Genomic DNA, 22,336 nt, shown 5'->3' with positions numbered 1-22,336 from the left:
ACAGTGTCTGTAAGACGTCAGCTGACATCCTCCACAAAGTGTTGCTATAGTGTCTGTAAGACGTCAGCTGACATCCTCCACAAAGTGTTGCTACAGTGTCTGTAAGACGTCAGCTGACATCCTCCACAAAGTGTTGCTACAGTGTCTGTAAGACGTCAGCTGACATCCTCCACAAAGTGTTGCTACAGTGTCTGTAAGACGTCAGCCTGACATCATCCACAGTGTTGCTATAGTGTCTGTAAGACGTCAGCTGACATCCTCCACAAAGTGTTGCCATAGTGCCTGTAAGATGTCAGCTGACATTCTCCACAAAGTATTGCTACAGTGTCTATAAGACATCAGCTGACATCCTCCACAAAGTGTTGCTACAGTGTCTGTAAGACGTCAGCTGACATCCTCCACAAAGTGTTGCTATAGTGTCTGTAAGACGTCAGCTGACATCCTCCACAAAGTGTTGCTATAGTGTCTGTAAGATGTCAGCTGACATCCTCCACAAAGTGTTGCTACAGTGTCTGTAAGATGTCAGCTGACATCCTCCACAAAGTGTTGCCATAGTGTCTGTAAGACGTCAGCTGACATCCTCCACAAAGTGTTGCTATAGTGTCTGTAAGATGTCAGCTGACATCCTCCACAAAGTGTTGCCATAGTGCCTGTAAGACGTCAGCTGACATCCTCCACAAAGTGTTGCTATAGTGTCTGTAAGATGTCAGCTGACATCCTCCACAAAGTGTCGCTATAGTGCCTATAAGGTGCTGACGTCCTGTTCTATTCCAATTTTTCTTCAACAGAGTTTGGTTCAATGAAGATAAGCAGACTGAATGGTTAGCTCGACGTGTCTGGATTACAAAAACTAATATTCAAATGATCACACATCAAGTGGAAAACCCTCTTCTTCTGGATAATGACTCCTTCATTTGTAGAAGTGGCACTGAAACCTTTGACGAGGAGAGACAGTGGTCTCAGTCAGTAGACTTACACGACTTTGCAGGCTGTTCAAATGATTATGAATAAGAAAAGCAACGAAGATGGATCTCTCTTGTCATGATTAATACGAAACTTGAAAGTGACGATAAGACAGAGAAGAAACTCAGAGACCAATATCTGATGCTGTTCAGTCATTGTATCAAAGCAGTTTTTTTTTTTACTGTTAGCAGCAGTGAGGACAGTGTATGTGAGCGTGAAGCGGGAAGGGGGGAAGAGGATGGAGAGGAGAGGTGTAAGAGGAGAGGTTGTGTTCCAGTCAGAGTGTGTGAATGGGGGTGCAGCCAAGGACTGAGTGACACCCGTGAGGTGTTGTATTCATTGATACTACCGTAGACTGGACAACAGCCAGTAATCCACGATTTTCGTGAAACTCCAGTTTGAAAGTGCAAATACTGGGAAAGACATGTTTCTCTTATTTTTCAGGCTTTTTGTCACTGATCAGAGGATGGACTTGTTTCCCAGTGGAAGCAATCAGCATGCACAAAAGGCCAGTTTTGTCAGTCCAGGTACTGCATGGGCGAAGCGAGTGTTCCTGAGCAGGGGAAAGTTCTTTGGTGTCACAAAGGTTTCCTGAGCAGGGAAAAGTTCTTTGGTGTCACAAAGGTTTCCTGAGCAAGGAAAAGTTCTTTGGTGTCACAAAGGTTGACAGTGCAGTTTGTCAGTATATGATTGACCTTTTATGTTGATTAATTCCACATTTGTCACTGTCAGAACAGTTAGTCACTTACATGTCTGTAAGTGTTGTGATTATTACCATAAACTTCTAACATGTTTCATTTTCATTTGCAGGTATAAACTGATAAGAAGCATGTCATATCCAGCTGTATTTTGTTTGTTTTCATTTCGGATGTCATTCTGTTGCGGTAGAAATAAGACTTTTTTGTTGTACAAAAACTGTATTCACTTTGAAATGCTTGAATTGTAATCTGCAATCAAAATAATAATTATGAGAAAAGCCCACATTCAGAATCGTCATTCATTCTCCTTCTCAAAAAACTTTAAATTTCTTTGTGTCTCCTATACTATAGATTTTGAACCTTTTTTATTTTATTTTATTTTTATTAGGAAAAACAACAAGCAATAAGCAAGAGATGCTGGGTGGCAAAGGACAGGAAGTTCAGAGAGATGTGCACAAGACAACACTAAGTTCATCATTTAATCACAGATCAGACTGCAAGACAAGTTAAAGAGTCAGAGCTGCAAATGATTCACTGTGGTTTTGGTCACCAATGTCAATGTCCACAACAATCAGCAGTGTAAAGAACCATGGTCACCAATGTCAACAACAATCAGCAGTGCAAAGAACCATGGTCACCAATGTCAACACCCACAACAATCAGCAGTGTAAAGAACCATGGTCACCAATGTCAGAACCATGGTCACCAATGTCAACAACAATCAGCAGTGTAAAGAACCATGGTCACCAATGTCAACAACAATCAGCAGTGTAAAGAACCATGGTCACCAATGTCAACACCCACAACAATCAGCAGTGTAAAGAACCATGGTCACCAATGTCAACAACAATCAGCAGTGTAAAGAACCATGGTCACCAATGTCAACACCCACAACAATCAGCAGTGTAAAGAACCATGGTCACCAATGTCAACAACAATCAGCAGTGTAAAGAACCATGGTCACCAATGTCAACAACAATCAGCAGTGTAAAGAACCATGGTCACCAATGTCAACACCCACAACAATCAGCAGTGTAAAGAACCATGGTCACCAATGTCAACAACAATCAGCAGTGTAAAGAACCATGGTCACCAATGTCAACACCCACAACAATCAGCAGTGTAAAGAACCATGGTCACCAATGTCAACACCCACAACAATCAGCAGTGTAAAGAACCATGGTCACCAATGTCAATGTCCACAACAATCAGCAGTGTAAAGAACCATGGTCACCAATGTCAATGTCCACAACAATCAGCAGTGTAAAGAACCATGGTCACCAATGTCCACAACAATCAGCAGTGTAAAGAACCATGGTCACCAATGTCCACAACAATCAGCAGTGCAAAGAACCATGGTCACCAATGTCAACACCCACAACAATCAGCAGTGTAAAGAACCATGGTCACCAATGTCAGAACCATGGTCACCAATGTCAACAACAATCAGCAGTGTAAAGAACCATGGTCACCAATGTCCACAACAATCAGCAGTGTAAAGAACCATGGTCACCAATGTCAATGTCCACAACAATCAGCAGTGTAAAGAACCATGGTCACCAATGTCAACAACAATCAGCAGTGTAAAGAACCATGGTCACCAATGTCAGAACCATGGTCACCAATGTCAACAACAATCAGCAGTGTAAAGAACCATGGTCACCAATGTCCACAACAATCAGCAGTGTAAAGAACCATGGTCACCAATGTCAACAACAATCAGCAGTGTAAAGAACCATGGTCACCAATGTCAATGTCCACAACAATCAGCAGTGTAAAGAACCATGGTCACCAATGTCAACAACAATCAGCAGTGTAAAGAACCATGGTCACCAATGTCAACATCCACAACAATCAGCAGTGTAAAGAACCATGGTCACCAATGTCCACAACAATCAGCAGAGTAAAGAACCATGGTCACCAAAGTCCACAACAATCAGCAGTGTAAAGAACCATGGTCACCAATGTCCACAACAATCAGCAGTGCAAAGAACCATGGTCACCAATGTCCACAACAATCAGCAGTGTAAAGAACCATGGTCACCAATGTCCACAACAATCAGCAGAGTAAAGAACCATGGTCACCAATGTCAACACCCACAACAATCAGCAGTGTAAAGAACCATGGTCACCAATGTCAACACCCACAACAATCAGCAGTGTAAAGAACCATGGTCACCAATGTCAACATCCACAACAATCAGCAGTGTAAAGAACCATGGTCACCAATGTCAACACCCACAACAATCAGCAGTGTAAAGAACCATGGTCACCAATGTCAACATCCACAACAATCAGCAGTGTAAAGAACCATGGTCACCAATGTCAACACCCACAACAATCAGCAGTGTAAAGAACCATGGTCACCAATGTCAACACCCACAACAATCAGCAGTGTAAAGAACCATGGTCACCAATGTCAACACCCACAACAATCAGCAGTGTAAAGAACCATGGTCACCAATGTCAACACCCACAACAATCAGCAGTGTAAAGAACCATGGTCACCAATGTCAACACCCACAACAATCAGCAGTGTAAAGAACCATGGTCACCAATGTCCACAACAATCAGCAGTGCAAAGAACCATGGTCACCAATGTCAATGTCCACAACAATCAGCAGTGTAAAGAACCACTGTCACCAATGTCAACACCCACAACAATCAGCAGTGTAAAGAACCATGGTCACCAATGTCAATGTCCACAACAATCAGCAGTGTAAAGAACCATGGTCACCAATGTCAACACCCACAACAATCAGCAGTGTAAAGAACCATGGTCACCAATGTCAACACCCACAACAATCAGCAGTGTAAAGAACCATGGTCACCAATGTCAACACCCACAACAATCAGCAGTGTAAAGAACCATGGTCACCAATGTCAATGTCCACAACAATCAGCAGTGTAAAGAACCACTGTCACCAATGTCAACACCCACAACAATCAGCAGTGTAAAGAACCATGGTCACCAATGTCAATGTCCACAACAATCAGCAGTGTAAAGAACCATGGTCACCAATGTCAACATCCACAACAATCAGCAGTGTAAAGAACCATGGTCACCAATGTCAATGTCCACAACAATCAGCAGTGTAAAGAACCATTGTCACCAATGTCCACAACAATCAGCAGTGTAAAGAACCATGGTCACCAATGTCAACACCCACAACAATCAGCAGAGTAAAGAACCATGGTCACCAATGTCAACACCCACAACAATCAGCAGTGTAAAGAACCATGGTCACCAATGTCAATGTCCACAACAATCAGCAGTGTAAAGAACCACTGTCACCAAAGTCCACAACAATCAGCAGTGTAAAGAACCATGGTCACCTATGTCCACAACAATCAGCAGTGTAAAGAACCATGGTCACCAATGTCAATGTCCACGACAATCAGCAGTGTAAAGAACCATGGTCACCAATGTCAACATCCACAACAATCAGAAGTCTAAAACCAGTTTCCTAATCTTCACAAACTGAGTTTTTGTCCATCCCAAAGTCATATGTTGGGATGAAAACCTGTCCTTCAAAGTATGTGAACACTGATCACCATTTCACTGTTTTAACGTGAAGGTGTATGTTAGGATCAAATTTACTGATATTTTAACCTGGTCCTGGCTTTATTGCAGCTTCCCAGCTTGGAAATGTCATGACAAAAACTCCTGATGCTTGCCAAACATTCGGCACATGAACCAGCACGCTGTTAACGTGTCTACAGCAATATATCTATATATTCATTTATCGTTGGTTATAGCCTGGCCATGTGTGTACAGCAGTATATCTGTGTATTCATCTATTGTTGTTTATAGCCCAGCCATGTGTACAGCAATATATCTATGTATTCATCTATTGTTGGTTACGCCTCGGAGATTGGATGTCTGCACCTTCTAAACTATCCATGGGACTGCCACAAGGGTCTCCGCTCTCTCCTGTCCTCTACAATGTCTACACGAAGGGCCTTGCAGACTTAAACAACAATGGAATTGCTCGGGTGCTTACCCTTGCGGATGATGGCCTGGTCTTCAAAACTTCGAAAGATGCTCAGGAAAGAACTGAAGCCGTCCAGAAACAACTAAACAATATTGCTCAATGGTGCAAAGACACAGGATCTTCCATCAATCCAGCGAAAGCCCAAACGTTGCTGTGCACCCTTAACAACAAAACCGCGAGCAAATCACCACCTTCTGTGTCATTCGATGGAATTCAAATTGAGAAAACTGAATGCCTACGCTACCTAGGAATACACTTCGACAGGATGCTGACCTTCAGAAAACATACGGAAAATACTGTTCTCAAATGCAAAAAGGGCCTTTCAGTCTTAAAAGCAATGGCAACCAAAGGAATTGAACAACGCCACCTCTTCCTGCTATACCAATCACTCGTCCTCAGCGTGATCGACTACGGACTTGGGCTTACAACACCGTCTCAAAGCAACCTCCTAAAATTAGAAAGAGTACAAAATGAAGCTATGAGGCTGATCCTTGGAACAACAAAAGACACGCCCACAGAAACCATGCGATACCTGCTTGACCTTCCTTCAGTACAGGCCAGAAACAAGTTAGAACAGGTCAAGACCTACTTCAAAGCATTAGAAAACCCTCAAAACCCACTGCATGACGCAGTCAAAGAACCAAAAGGCAGCCGTCTAGGACGAGGAAGATCATGGATGGGACAAGCAGAAGACACAATCCAGCTAGTATGCCGACTACAAGACCTGAAAGAAACAAAAGAATGGGAGAAAAACCCCAAAAACCTCAACCATCTATTCAACACAGTCATTTCACCCACTCTAGGAAGACATTGTCGGGAATGGCCAGAGGGCAAAACTGATGCGGAAGTGAAGCTACTCATAGAAGAAAACAGTAAAGAAGAGGACATCATCATATACACAGATGGCTCAGTCACCAAAGACCAGTCTGGTTGGGGATTCACTGCGAAACAAAATGGAAAAACAATTTGGGAAGAGAATGCTGCCTACAAAGTCACAACCTCCAGCCTAACGATGGAAGTTGAAGCTGCGACACATGCCCTCCAGTGGCTATCGTCCATCCATACGCCCGGAAACCAACATGCCATGATTCTAACCGACTCAATGAACCTCATACAGAAAATTGAAAACGGAATGGGAAGCCCAGAGTGGCATAAGGCAATGCGCAACTTTCAGATTAAAAAACTCACATGGTCATACTGCCCGGGACATGCAGGTGTTAAGGGAAATGAGCGAGCTGACAGACTTGCTGGTAACGCAACACCAACGAGCGGCCTACATCTAGGAAAATCGGAAATTCTCAGAAAAGTCAAAGAATACCAAAAAGAACAGGTACAAGGCCATCACACCATCGATCGCCTCAAAGAAATAAAAGCAGAGAGAGGGAGCGGCCGAAAGTCTAACATGAAAGGTAGAGCACGATGCTTTGCAAATCAAACAAATATCGGCATCATTTCCAAACCAACATTGCGCAAATTTCTTCAAAACGGAACAGAGTCTCTGTGGGCCTTTCCAAATACAATAGACTGAGCAACACACTAGACGCCACGTTCTTGGCATCAGAGATCTTTTCCCATCCCTCTTGGCAGCCTCTGTGCGTGTGCGTGTGTGGATGTGTGTGTTTGTGTGGATGTGTGGGTCTGTGTTTTTGAGTGCGTTTGTGAATGCGCGAGAGTGTAAGTGTACACAAGTGTCAGGAGAGATCTGTGTACGGGTGTGTGTGTGTATATATATATATATATATATATATATATATATATATATATATATATATATATATCTTTGTATATATGTGTGGGGGTTGGGGGTGGGAGATATGGGCGTATATGTGTGTGCTTGTACAAGTAAGTGTTCATCTCTGTGAGTGTGTGTTTGCGTGCGTGTGTGTGTGTGTGTGTGTGTGTGTGTGTGTGTGCCGTGGAAGCTGCGATACGTAGGCTAGAAATGTGTGTGTGGAGGAGGGGGTTGGAGGAGGTGCAAGGTAATGTGTGTGTGTGTGTGTGTGTGTGTTGGAGCTCATGTACGTTTATATGTATTTGACTGTACTTTCATATCTGTGAAACTGCATGTTTGGTGCATTTCTGTTATGCATGTGTGGGTGTATGTGTGAATGTGTGTCGTCATATTTTACATTCATTCGCTTAATTATCACCACTGTTGTCTTATTTATTTATTTATTTATTTTTTATTATTATCATTTTATTAGTATTACTATTATTATTACTACTACCTTTTTCTATATTATAATTATTATTTATTTATTTATTTATTTATTTATGTAAGCTTATCTATTATTTATTCCCCCCCCCCCCCTTTTTTTTTTTTTTTTTTTTTTTTTTTTTTTTCTCAAGGCCTGACTAAGCGCGTTGGGTTACGCTGCTGGTCAGGCATCTGCTTGGCAGATGTGGTGTAGCGTATATGGTTTGTCCGAGCGCAGTGACGCCTCCTTGAGCAACTGAAACTGAAACTGAAACTGTTGGTTATAGCCCGGCCATGTGTGTACAGCAGTATATCTATGTATTCATTTATTGTTGGTTATAGCCTGGCCATGTGTACAGCAATATATCTATGTATTCATCTATTGTTGGTTATAGCCTGGCCATGTGCATACAGCAATATATCTAAGTATTCATCTATTGTTGGTTATAGCCCGGCCATGTGTGTACAGCAGTATATCTATGTGTTCATCTATTGTTGGTTATAGCCCGGCCATGTGTACAGCAATATATCTATGTATTCATCTATTGTTGGTTATAGCCTGGCCATGTGTGTACAGCAATATATCTATGTATTCATCTATTGTTGGTTATAGCCTGGCCATGTGCATACAGCAATATATCTATGTGTTCATCTATTGTTGGTTATAGCCCGGCCATGTGTGTACAGCAATATATATCTATGTATTCATCTATTGTTGGTTATAGCCCGGCCATGTGTGTACAGCAATATATATCTATGTATTCATCTATTGTTGGTTATAGCCTGGCCATGTGTGTACAGCAATATATCTATGTATTCATCTATTGTTGGTTATAGCCCGGCCATGTGTGTACAGCAATATATCTATGTATTCATCTATTGTTGGTTATAGCGGACATGTGTGTACAGCAATATATCTATGTATTCATCTATTGTTGGTTATAGCCCGGCCATGTGCATACAGCAATATATCAATGTATTCATCTATTGTTGGTTATAGCCCGGCCATGTGTGTACAGCAATATATCAATGTATTCATCTATTGTTGGTTATAGCGGACATGTGTGTACAGCAATATATCTATGTATTCATCTATTGTTGGTTATAGCCCGGCCATGTGTGTACAGCAATATATCTATGTATTCATCTATTGTTGGTTATAGCCCGGCCATGTGTGTACAGCAATATATCTATGTATTCATCTATTGTTGGTTATAGCCCGGCCATGTGTGTACAGCAATATATCTATGTGTTCATCTATTGTTGGTTATAGCCCGGCCATGTGTGTACAGCAATATATCTATGTGTTCATCTATTGTTGGTTATAGCCCGGCCATGTGTGTACAGCAATATATATCTATGTGTTCATCTATTGTTGGTTATAGCCCGGCCATGTGTGTACAGCAATATATATCTATGTATTCATCTATTGTTGGTTATAGCCCGGCCATGTGTGTACAGCAATATATATCTATGTATTCATCTATTGTTGGTTATAGCCCGGCCACCTATCAAGACCATATCAGGACTGACCCCCTCACCCACTCCCTGCCCTACCCACACCCCCTACTCCCCTCCCAACCCACCAAATCACCACAAAACAAAAGGTGAGTGTGCTTTTTTCTGAAAAGGAAGTATTTGTGAAAGGGACGAAGCAGTGCAGCAAACCAACCTTTCATGTTGTCTGGCTCCTTCTGCAGGACGTAATCACAGTCACTGATGCACTCTGTCCATCTGGACATCCACAGGTCTGTCAACACATCACATCAAACAGGTCAAAATGACATTTGTCAATTTAGTGATCACAGTCACTGATGCACTCTCTCCATCTGGACATCAACAGGTCTGTCAACACATCACATCAAACAGGTCAAAATGACATTGTCAATTTAGTGATCACAGTCACTGATGCACTCTCTCCATCTGGACATCCACAGGTCTGTCAACACATCAAACACGTCAAAATGACATTTGTCAATTTAGTGATCACAGTCACTGATGCACTCTCTCCATCTGGACATCCACAGGTCTGTCAACACATCACATCAAACAGGTCAAAATGACATTTGTCAATTTAGTGATCAGTCACTGATGCACTCTCTCCATCTGGACATCCACAGGTCTGTCAACACATCACATCAAACAGGTCAAAATGACATTGTCAATTTAGTGATCACAGTCACTGATGCACTCTCTCCATCTGGACATCCACAGGTCTGTCAACACATCAAACACGTCAAAATGACATTTGTCAATTTATCATTATTCAGAAGGAAAAAAATACTGAAAAAATCTCACACAGAAGTTCTGTGCATATCTATTTGTTGCACTTACAACAAGAGGTAACTTTGGATCAATTATGTGATAAACAAATCAAAACAAAAACTTATAAAAGATATTAACAAATTAAACAAATAAAGGTAATACCAAGTGAAAGGAAAAAAAAAAAAAGGCAAGATAGAGACAGACAGATAAATGTCATTTCGAACACAACAAAGCAATAACTGCTTAGCTGACCAGACAAAAAAAAACAGCAAAGAACACTGAGCTCCTTCTGACTTGGTGAACAGAGTGGCTTTACCTCCACCCCCACCCCCCTCCTCCCCAACCCCCCTCTTCCACCGTACACTTGAAATATTAGAGGGTATTTTCAGCCTCACTTTAAAGACTCTGACATCAGTAGGATACACCAATAGGAAAACAAATAAAATTGCAGGAAGAAATTTTTTTTTTAATGGATGGCACTCTCTGTGTAGCGATGCAATCTCCCTGGGGACAGCAGCCTGAGTTTCAAATGGAGAACTATGTTGTGACAAAAAGAGTAATACAACACAGTACACCCCCCAACCCCCTCGCTTTCCTCTCCTACCTTGTACCTGAAATGTTAGCAGGTATTTTCAGCCTCACTTGAAAGACTGACACCAGTACATCTTTCTTTCAGAAAGTCAGGAAAACTGACAGCAGTATTGTATGACACCCACTGCAGTGTCAGAGGATCCGACCAATCAACTGCATGCTCTTTAACTGCAGAGGTCAAGTGAAGATTACTTTCAGTATGGGTGGTTGATGCTAACTGTCAGTATGTCTATAAAGAAACTGGACAGGATTTTAGAGACTGAATCCACCTCTGGGTTTCCAGTTAAAGAGCTGAAGTGCATGCACAAAATTACCAGATAAGTGAGAGATAGTAGTTGAATCTGGAAGTTCTGTGTGTTGCATGATGAAGGAAAAAAACACTTAACAAAAACAAAAATGCTGATGAAATGAAAACCTGTAAAATTCCAAAGTACACCCACTCAAGTTATGCTGAGGAAGTAGCAGCAATGCCCAAAAAGCCCAGGCAATTTCCCTGCCATTTGATTGATTGATATGGATACTTATATTGCACCTATCCTCGGTCCAAGACCAAGCTCTAAGCACTTTACAAACACGGGATCATTTACACAACAGGCTGCCTACCTGGGTAGAGCCGACTGACGGCTGCCATTGGGCGCTCATCATTCGTTTCCCGTGTCATTCGATCAGATTTCAGGCACGCACACATACACACTCAGACAAACATGCAACATTTAACATTTTACGTGTATGACCATTTTTGTTTTTGTTTTTTTAAATATTATTTACCCCATCATGTAGGCAGCCATACTCAGTTTTGGGGTGTGTGAATGCTGGCTAAGTTCTTGTTTCCATAAACTTCTTCACACTGACATGGATTATAGGATCTTTAACACATGTATTTCATCTTCTGCGTGCGTATACACACGAAAGGGGTTCAGGCACTGGCAGGTCTGCATGTATGTTGACCTGGGAGATCGGAAAAATCTCCACCCTTTACCCACCAGGCTCCACCGAGATTTGAACCCAGGACCCTCAGACTGAAAGTCCAACGCTTTAACTCACTGGAGATGTGCCGGTGCTTCGGTGCTGGCGCTCCTCCCGCTCAGAATGACGTGCTGTAGTGTAGGATTCAGCAGATCGTGGAATTTTGTTCATACACTCAGCAGTGTTCAATTAAAGGGAAACTAATCAGGCTGTCTTGAGGGATCAGTCTAGGAAAAAATGAGTTATTTCCCCTCGACCGTTAACCACGTGAAAGGCTTTTTTTTCCTAGACTTTTCTAGACTGGGTGAAAGGTCGATCTTTTCATAACCAAAATGGCGGCCGAGACGGACGTACTCCCTGCGTGAGGCTGTCGAAATTGTGACAGAAGGATCAGACATTGAAAGTGACCTCCTTGACACTGGTGATTTTTCTGATGATGATGATGACAGTTAGTACCAGATGATGATTTTGAAAGTGACGACAAAACTTTGCTGACTGACCCCTACAATCAGAAGGTTTTTTGACAGAAATCGACAGTGACACTAGTGACGGCCATACTGCAAGACAAGATGGACTTTATGACTGTAGATATTGACGATGAGGAACAGGAGTACTTGTATGAGTGGGTAAAAGACCTGACAGACTTCCCACTGGCTGCAACTGGCTGCACCTTTCACTGGGACCCCAGGACTCTCACTGACTTTCCAGCCACGTCCACTCCTGTTGAGGTGAGCGTGTTTACAACTTGATACTTTGCTCATTTATTTCTTGTGCAAATAATGTTGATTTTTACAATTTTTAATGAATAATCTGTATATATTAATGTAAAATTATCATTTTCTGTGTGTGCACTTATCAAATTGTGTGGGTGTGTGTCTGTGCAATGGGTGTGTCAGTGTATTATGCATGGGCGTGCCCATGCGTGTGTGTTATTTATACTGTCACTCCTGAATTATTATGCATGTGTATATGCTGTGTAATATTATTGATGTTTATTTTGCATTTGTTTTGTTTTTTTCTTTTCTTTTTTTGCCCTTTTTTGCAATACATGCAAAAGCTTTTCTTCTTTTTTTCTTATGACAGCACTGTCTGTTACAGAAATTCAAAGCACTTTACACGCATGAGGAGGAGATCTGCCAGACACAGGAGCAGACATGGGGAGACTGAGGCCAGGCAGTCACTGGCCTGCTAACATTCCACCCACCAAGGAGCAGCAGACCAGGAAAACACAGCGAGGGTGGAAGGTGTGTTACGCCAAACACAAAGCACAAGGAGCGTCACGTCAAGAGGTGAAAAACACACACACCAAAAAAAACCAACCACAATCATGTGCAAACAGTGTAAAGTGCCCCTCTGTGCTGTTCCATGCTTTGAGGTGCTCCACACAGTCAAGGGCTACAGCAAATAATAATCTAGCTGCAGCAGAAATGTGTAAAAAAATTTTCCTTTTTTTCAAGTGATGGATTTGTATGGTTTTTCTTTTTCTCTCTTTCCAGTGTTGTGATCTTCTATTTTATTTTTTTAACAGTTTGTTGTGCAACATTTGACTTCAAACTGATTCATGAGAATCAGGGAACCTTACTGTGTGAGAAAATCATCTTATGCTGCCTTGTGGATTAGCTTATGGATAATCATTAATGACATGCCTGGTGAGTACAGTATACCAATTTTCTTTCTTTCTTTTTTTGTTTGTTTTTGTTTTTCAGTATTTAGTGACATAATTTAAATTATATATAAAAAAAATTATTTAGCAGCATTTAATGAGAAAACTGTTTTAAAATGTTAAGAGATGGTAAAGTTTCTAGTGATATATAATTTGTATGTCTTTGTCTGTATGTCTTTGTCTGTGTGAAAGTGTATTGAATTTTTCAAATATGCCCATATTTGCCTGTCACAGTAAAACTACATGCACTATTTAACTACGTCTCCATAGAGTTAACCATCTGGCTACTGCACCTGTCAATTTCCCTGCCATCACTGTGGTCACCCATGCAGATCCAAACTGGGACTCCATACACCAGCCCACACCAAAGAGAAGCACACAGATGACATGACGGACTACCAACAAGTCTGGCTTGCGTGAAATTCTTTCCTCTTTGTCTTAACGAGGTTTATTATAGTTTACAGGTTTTTATTTTGTTTTATTTTTCTTATTTCTGAGTGATTTTTAAAAATGTTAATACATCATTATTATGTTCATTCTGAGCAGACTGACCTGTCAATGTCAGGCTTAAAATCTTGGTGCATTTCCACTGTCTGTTACAACTTGGATTTTGAAATCTTAACAAGGCCAGAGGTGTAAGACTATAAACAATAATTAAATACAGTAATGTATCCTCCTCAAAACAAACAAATTCTGTACATACTATATATGATTTAATTTTGAGAAATCGTATGGAAGAGAGTTTACTTTCTATTTTCTTGACTGTGATAAAATGGTTGTGTTCTTATGTCTTGAAGATACTGAGGACAGATGTGAGTGGATGTATGTGATTTATCACTTGTTTTACGACAAACAGCAGATACATACATACTGCCAAACACAGACGTACTTACAGCACATAGCACGGTTGTTGTAAGCAGGCACCAGAGGACATATGTTAATACTAGCAGTGTAGAAAGCAACAGCATCTTCATATTTTTTCTCAGAATACATCTGAAAAATACCAAACAATAAATCTGAGATCAGTGTCTTCCATCTGAAATCAAAACTGTCTCTTTTCTTGTGACCGACACACATCATCACTTCTCACACAAATGAAATACAACGTTCTGAATAAATATCAAGCATTCTGTTTTTTGGGTTTTTTTCTATTCACATTGTAAAACATACACAAAACTGTCAGAAATTGGCAAGATTGATGCCACATAAATCAAAAGTTATCTCTGACCCAAATATTTTGAACCCTGCCACATGCAGATTCACTTAAGATACTTTATCTGAAACTAAAAGAAGCAATATTTGAAATGCTTAATCTAGATTTCTGTCAATGCACATTTTATATTGTTCAATCCCATCCCAATGTATGTTTCAAATACATGTTATGTTTTGAAGAATCTGAACTGTGCAAAGTTATTGTTAGTTTGCATCTGATCATGCCAATCCTGCCATCTACAATAATACAATACAAAACAATACAATATATCTTTACATCAACAGGAGTACATCTCTATAACCAAACTGTTTCACTATGATCTCGACACATGCACATTCATTTGTTTGCTCAGCAATAAAGTCAACTGCCACATGAACGACAATGTGAATCCACTACCACCTGTTACCTGGTGAGACCACCACAGACAGGTAAGTGAAGAAAGATGTTCCACCAACCTTGTTGCCAGCCTCCTTCAACTCTTGTGCTTTCTGCTGCATCATGTCTCTGGTTGATTTACCTGCAATTACACACAACTGCAATGAACATACAGAACCTAAAACAACTGAAACAAAGGCCAAGTGACCTTGCCATAAGTTGTAAAGTGGAAGAAATGTTTTCTCTGCTTTACCAACAGGACTGGACCTGAAAGATGCAGGCTTGATGACAAAGCCTCCAGTATTCTGCAGTCATCATGTAGGCTTCAAAGGGCCCCACTATTCTGCAGTCATCATGACAAGGCTCCCACTATTCTGCAGTCATCATGACAAGGCTCCCACTATTCTGCTGTCATCATGACAAGGCTCCCACTATTCTGCTGTCATCATGACAAGGCTCCCACTATTCTGCAGTCATCATGACAAGGCTCACACTATTCTGCAGTCATCATGACAAGGCTCACACTATTCTGCAGTCATCATGACAAGGCCCAGACTATTCTGCAGTCATTATGACAAGGCTCACACTATTCTGCTGTCATCATGACAAGGGCCACACTATTCTGCAGTCATCATGACAAGGCTCACACTATTCTGCAGTCATCATGACAAGGCTCACACTATTCTGCTGTCATCATGACAAGGCCCAGACTATTCTGCTGTCATCATGACAAGGCTCACACTATTCTGCTGTCATCATGACAAGGCCCAGACTATTCTGCTGTCATCATGACAAGGCCCAGACTATTCTGCTGTCATCATGACACGGCTCCCACTATTCTGCAGTCATCATGACAAGGCTCCCACTATTCTGCATGACAAGGCTCACACTATTCTGCAGTCATCATGACAAGGCTCACACTATTCTGCTGTCATCATGACAAGGCTCAGACTATTCTGCTGTCATCATGACAAGGCCCAGAATATTCTGCAGTCATCATGTAGGCTTCATGACAAGGCTCCCACTATTCTGCAGTCATCATGACAAGGCTCCCACTATTCTGCAGTCATCATGACAAGGCTCCCACTATTCTGCTGTCATCATGACAAGGCCCAGACTATTCTGCAGTCATCATGACAAGGCTCCCACTATTCTGCAGTCATCATGACAAGGCTCACACTATTCTGCATGACAAGGCTCACACTATTCTGCAGTCATCATGACAAGGCTCACACTATTCTGCTGTCATCATGACAAGGCTCACACTATTCTGCAGTCATCATGACAAGGCTCCCACTATTCTGCATGACAAGGCTCACACTATTCTGCAGTCATCATGACAAGGCTCACACTATTCTGCTGTCATCATGACAAGGCTCACACTATTCTGCTGTCATCATGACAAGGCCCAGACTATTCTGCAGTCATCATGACAAGGCTCCCACTATTCTGCAGTCATCATGACAAGGCTCCCACTATTCTGCAGTCATCATGACAAGGCCCAGACTATTCTGCAGTCATCACGACAAGGCTCCCACTATTCTGCAGTCATCATGACAAGGCTCCCACTATTCTGCAGTCATCATGACAAGGCTCACACTATTCTGCAGTCATCATGACAAGGCCCAGACTATTCTGCAGTCATCATGACAAGGCTCACACTATTCTGCAGTCATCATGACAAGGCTCACACTATTCTGCAGTCATCATGACAAGGCCCAGACTATTCTGTTATCATGACAAGCCTCCCACTATTCTGCTGTCATCATGACAAGGCCCAGACTATTCTGCTGTCATCATGACAAGGCCCAGACTATTCTGCAGTCATCATGACAAGCCTCCCACTATTCTGCTGTCATCATGACAAGGCCCAGACTATTCTGCTGTCATCATGACAAGGCCCAGACTATTCTGCTGTCATCATGACTAGGCCCAGACTATTCTGCAGTCATCATGACAAGGCCCAGACTATTCTGCTGTCATCATGACTAGGCCCAGACTATTCTGCTGTCATCATGACAAGGCCCAGACTATTCTGCTGTCATCATGACATGGCTCCCACTATTCTGCTGTCATCATGACAAGGGCCACACTATTCTGCAGTCATCATGACAAGGCCCAGATTATTCTGCAGTCATCATGACAAGGCTCCCACTATTCTGCTGTCATCATGACAAGGGCCACACTATTCTGCTGTCATCATGACAAGGTCCCCTCTATTCTGCAGTCATCATGACAAGGCTCCCACTATTCTGCTGTCATCATGACAAGGGCCACACTATTCTGCTGTCATCATGACAAGGGCCACTCTATTCTGCAGTCATCATGACAAGGCCCAGACTATTCCGCTGTCATCATGACATGGCTCCCACTATTCTGCTGTCATCATGACAAGGGCCACACTATTCTGCAGTCATCATGACAAGGCCCAGACTATTCTGCAGTCATCATGACAAGGCTCACACTATTCTGCAGTCATCATGACAAGGCCCAGACTATTCTGCAGTCATCCTGACAAGGCTCACACTATTCTGCTGTCATCATGACAAGGCTCACACTATTCTGCTGTCATCATGACAAGGCCCAGACTATTCTGCAGTCATCATGACAAGGCTCACACTATTCTGCAGTCATCATGACAAGGCTCACACTATTCTGCAGTCATCATCATGTAGGCTTGCTAACAAGGGCCACACTATTCTGCAGTCATCATCATGTAGGCTTGCTAACAAGGGCCACACTATTCTGCAGTCATAATAAAGGCAAACATAATTACCACATAAGCAACCACAGGAAATTCATGGGTGTGAACACAAACTGTCCAACACACAAACTGGGCAGAGCACCAGCAACAGAAGCGACACATACTACCCCCTAATATTCCCCAGTGAAACAATGGAACTGGGTCAGATGGCAAGCAGTCTGTGTTTCAACACATAATCACGCCCTGAAAAAAACAAAACTCTTTCTGATAACATATTAGTGGAACAATGAAACTTTGGAAAGTGTAAGCTGGTCTAAGAAAACAGATTACATCAACTGACAACAGTTTGAAGAAGAATATACCTATCACTGGTTTCACCGTTTAAAAGCAGAACAGCACAGGACCAAAGTGAACCAAAGAAAGTCCACAACAACAGTGTAAAGCAGGAGAAGTGTGTGACGGGACACCCACCATCGTCAGCTCCACCCAGCCCCTTCACTGTGCAGTGCAGAGTGGAGCCATGGGGGATGGCTGGGGCATGTGACAACGCTCGCCCCTCCACAGTCACATGAAGCAGGTGTGAGGGCACTTTGCTGCTCTCCGTCACCAACGCCAACACCTCCTGGGCTGTGGCCCTGGCTGGGACTGTCAGTGGTACCGTTGTTGGCCCCTTCACAAACACCTGTTTGGTTTCCTGAAAAACACCTGCAAACCATCATTTTACTGTTGCTGGCTCCTTCACAAACACCTGTTTGGTTTCCTGAAAAACACCCGCAAACCATCATTTTACTGTTGCTGGCCCCTTCACAAACACCTGTTTGGTTTCCTGAAAAACACCCGCAAACCATCATTTTACTGTTGCTGGCCCCTTCACAAACACCTGTTTGGTTTCCTGAAAAACACCCGCAAACCATCATTTTACTGTTGCTGGCTCCTTCACAAACACCTGTTTGGTTTCCTGAAAAACACCCGCAAACCATCATTTTACTGTTGCTGGCCCCTTCACAAACACCTGTTTGGTTTCCTGAAAAACACCCGCAAACCATCATTTTACTGTTGCTGGCTCCTTCACAAACACCTGTTTGGTTTCCTGAAAAACACCCGCAAACCATCATTTTACTGTTGCTGGCCCCTTCACAAACACCTGTTTGGTTTCCTGAAAAACACCCGCAAACCATCATTTTACTGTTGCTGGCCCCTTCACAAACACCTGTTTGGTTTCCTGAAAAACACCCGCAAACCATCATTTTACTGTTGCTGGCTCCTTCACAAACACCTGTGTGTTTCCTGAAAAACACCCGCAAACCATCATTTTATTGTTGCTGGCCCCTTCACAAACACCTGTTTGGTTTCCTGAAAAACACCCGCAAACCATCATTTTATTGTTGCTGGCCCCTTCACAAACACCTGTTTGGTTTCCTGAAAAACACCCGCAAACCATCATTTTATTGTTGCTGGCCCCTTCACAAACACCTGGGTGGTTTCCTGAAAAACACCCGCAAAACCATCATTTTACTGTTGCTGGCTCCTTCACAAACACCTGGGTGGTTTCCTGAAAAACACCTGCATACCATCATTTGGACTTTAACAAGGACAGTGGTTTATTCAGTGAGTGGATGGAGACAGACAGTTCACAACACAAAACTAGACAAGGAACTACAGGTTTCAACCCAGGGTCTTCCTCACGTAAACAATAGCACACAAAAACCAGGATGGAGAGACAAGAAAACTTTGATCACAGTGTGTTGAATGACATACTGACTGTCATATTGAAAGGGTGCAGGAGCTATCTGCCTTGAAATGCCACGTAAACAAATCTTACGAGAGGGATGAAGTGAAATAACAGGACAGACAGAGGGGATTGAGGAGAAGTGGGATGAAGTGAAATAACAGACAGAGGGGATTGAGGAGAAGTGGGATGAAGTGAAATAACAGACAGACAGAGGGGATTGAGGAGAAGTGGGATGAAGTGAAATAACAGACAGACAGAGGGGATTGAGGAGAAGTGGGATGAAGTGAAATAACAGACAGACAGAGGGGATTGAGGAGAAGTGGGATGAAGTGAAATAACAGACAGACAGAGGGGATTGAGGAGAAGTGGGATGAAGTGAAATAACAGACAGAGGGGAGTGAGGAGAAGTGGGATGAAGTGAAATAACAGACAGACAGAGGGGATTGAGGAGAAGTGGGATGAAGTGAAATAACAGACAGACAGAGGGGATTGAGGAGAAGTGGGATGAAGTGAAATAACAGACAGAGGGGAGTGAGGAGAAGTGGGATGAAGTGAAATAACAGACAGACAGAGGGGATTGAGGAGAAGTGGGATGAAGTGAAATAACAGACAGACAGAGGGGATTGAGGAGAAGTGGGATGAAGTGAAATAACAGACAGAGGGGAGTGAGGAGAAGTGGGATGAAGTGAAATAACAGACAGACAGAGGGGATTGAGGAGAAGTGGGATGAAGTGAAATAACAGACAGACAGAGGGGATTGAGGAGAAGTGGGATGAAGTGAAATAACAAGAGACAGAGGGGATTGAGGAAAAGTGGGATGAAGTGAAATAACAGACAGAGGGGAGTGAGGAGAAGTGGGATGAAGTGAAATAACAAGAGACAGAGGGGATTGAGGAGAAGTGGGATGAAGTGAAATAACAAGAGACAGAGGGGATTGAGGAGAAGTGGGATGAAGTGAAATAACAGACAGAGGGGATTGAGGAGAAGTGGGATGAAGTGAAATAACAGACAGAGGGGATTGAGGAGAAGTGGGATGAAGTGAAATAACAGACAGACAGAGGGGATTGAGGAGAAGTGGGATGAAGTGAAATAACAGGACAGACAGAGGGGATTGAGGAGAAGTGGGATGAAGTGAAATAACAGACAGAGGGGATTGAGGAGAAGTGGGATGAAGTGAAATAACAGACAGACAGAGGGGATTGAGGAGAAGTGGGGATGAAGTGAAATAACAGACAGAGGGGATTGAGGAGAAGTGGGATGAAGTGAAATAACAGACAGACAGAGGGGATTGAGGAGAAGTGGGATGAAGTGAAATAACAGACAGACAGAGGGGATTGAGGAGAAGTGGGATGAAGTGAAATAACAGACAGAGGGGATTGAGGAGAAGTGGGATGAAGTGAAATAACAGACAGACAGAGGGGATTGAGGAGAAGTGGGATGGGTGTGTCAGAAATTATGTAGGTGACAAAAAAAGGGGACAATGGGAAGGGAGGGGCTGAGGGGGTTATGAAAACTAAACTGAAATCAAAATATGGTACAATCATAGAGATACTATGTTATTAAGAGTCTTGTGTACATGTCATAGTGTGTGTGTGTGTGTGTGTGTGTGTGTGTGTGTGTGTGTGTGTGTGTGTGTGTGTTGTGTGTGTTCTTGGGCCTGTGTTCCTGTATTTGTGTACAAGGCCAAATTATGCAGTCATTGGTGAAAAGAGTAAATAAAGGGGGTGAAAGTACAATGCCTTGCGGAACACCACAAGAGGTGCTGAAGAGAGGAAATAAGTGTTATCAAACCAAAACCAATGCAGGAGGCTGACTAGAAAGTCAACAAACATACTGCTCACTTTTTACCTATTTCAATTAATATGAGGGCCCTTCAATAAGTGATGCAATAGAGAAGTTCTATTGACATCACAATAATCATTATTACGTCATTATATACAGCAGTGTCATAATTGGTAAAAAGTAAAATTTCATTCTGCTTCATAAATCTGTTTGTGTTCAGGAAAGCAAAATGTCAGGTAAGGTGTATTGCTGATGTTAAGGCTTGGATGAATCAAAACAAACTATAGTTAAAACTGAAACTATTTTTATTTCTTCAAGCAGACTGTCTATAAACAACTCCTTGCCTTCCTCTCTTAAAATTGGAGATTCAGATGTAGACTTTGTATCTTCAGTGAAAAATCTGGGTGTGACGTTTGATTCAAACCTCACAATGAAGAAACATGTCAACAATCTCTGCAAGGCTGCATACTTTCTTTCAAATTCGAAAGATCAGTTCCATCCGACATCTCCTTACTACTCAAGCAACACAAACTCTGCTGTGCTCTCTTGTCTTGTCCAGACTAGATTACTGCAACTCATTCCTCATTGGTTGTCCTAGATACTTAATATAAAAGCTCCAGAAAGTTCAAAACGCAGGAGCAAGATAAATCTTTAGAACCAAAAAGACTGACAATATCACTCTCTCCACTGGTTACCAATTTCTGCCCACATTCAGACAAAGTTGCAATTCACACCTTCAACTCCATTTTAGGTGCTGCTCCTCAGTATCTGAGAGAATTGATTCAAACCTACACACCCCATTGACAACTCAGATCATCTTCACGGTGGCTATTTGCTCCCCGTGTTAAAACCCCATCCTTCTGTGATTCTTCCTGTTCTAATTCAGCTCCATATGTCTGGAACAGTTTTCCTCACGATCTTCACCACTCTCCTTCATTTCAATCTTTCAAAACTGGTCTGAAAACACATCCTTTTGAAAACGCCTATCAACAGACCTTCCATACCTTTTTAGTTATGTGTCAGGTCAGGTCATTAGATCTGCTACTGGTAACCTGTAATCCAGTACAACCTGTTCAGGGTCGGGTTGCTGGTGACTAAACCGGCACTCCCACCGCTCCCTTCCGGGACTGGTGAGGCGGGTGGCTAGACACCCTTATGGAGATCCATAAAAGGGCGTTGGCTCAGGAGAGCC

General features: G+C 42.4%; 1 protein-coding gene across 4 annotated transcripts in view; it reads right to left on the bottom strand.

Annotated features, from left to right (window-relative positions):
- The window catches only part of LOC143297186 (uncharacterized), a 79,430-nt gene that overhangs the window by 19,450 nt on the left and 37,644 nt on the right, over positions 1–22,336 (bottom strand). For all 4 annotated transcript variants that reach the window (XR_013057223.1, XM_076609387.1, XM_076609386.1 and 1 more), the window contains exons 8-11: positions 18,102–18,324; positions 15,007–15,068; positions 14,232–14,331; positions 9,526–9,603 (exon numbers count right to left, since the gene is read on the bottom strand). Coding sequence is in view for 3 of the 4 variants with exons in the window: in XM_076609387.1 (XP_076465502.1) it covers positions 9,526–9,603; positions 14,232–14,331; positions 15,007–15,068; positions 18,102–18,324 (463 nt within the window). In the remaining variant the exon portion in view is untranslated. The remainder of the gene's footprint in view (positions 1–9,525; positions 9,604–14,231; positions 14,332–15,006; positions 15,069–18,101; positions 18,325–22,336) is intronic.

Source organism: Babylonia areolata, chromosome 22 (genome assembly GCF_041734735.1).
Source record: "Babylonia areolata isolate BAREFJ2019XMU chromosome 22, ASM4173473v1, whole genome shotgun sequence".
Classification (NCBI taxonomy): domain Eukaryota; kingdom Metazoa; phylum Mollusca; class Gastropoda; order Neogastropoda; family Buccinidae; genus Babylonia; species Babylonia areolata.
Note: the sequence above shows the minus strand (reverse complement) of the source record. Positions and strands in the feature narration are given on the sequence as shown.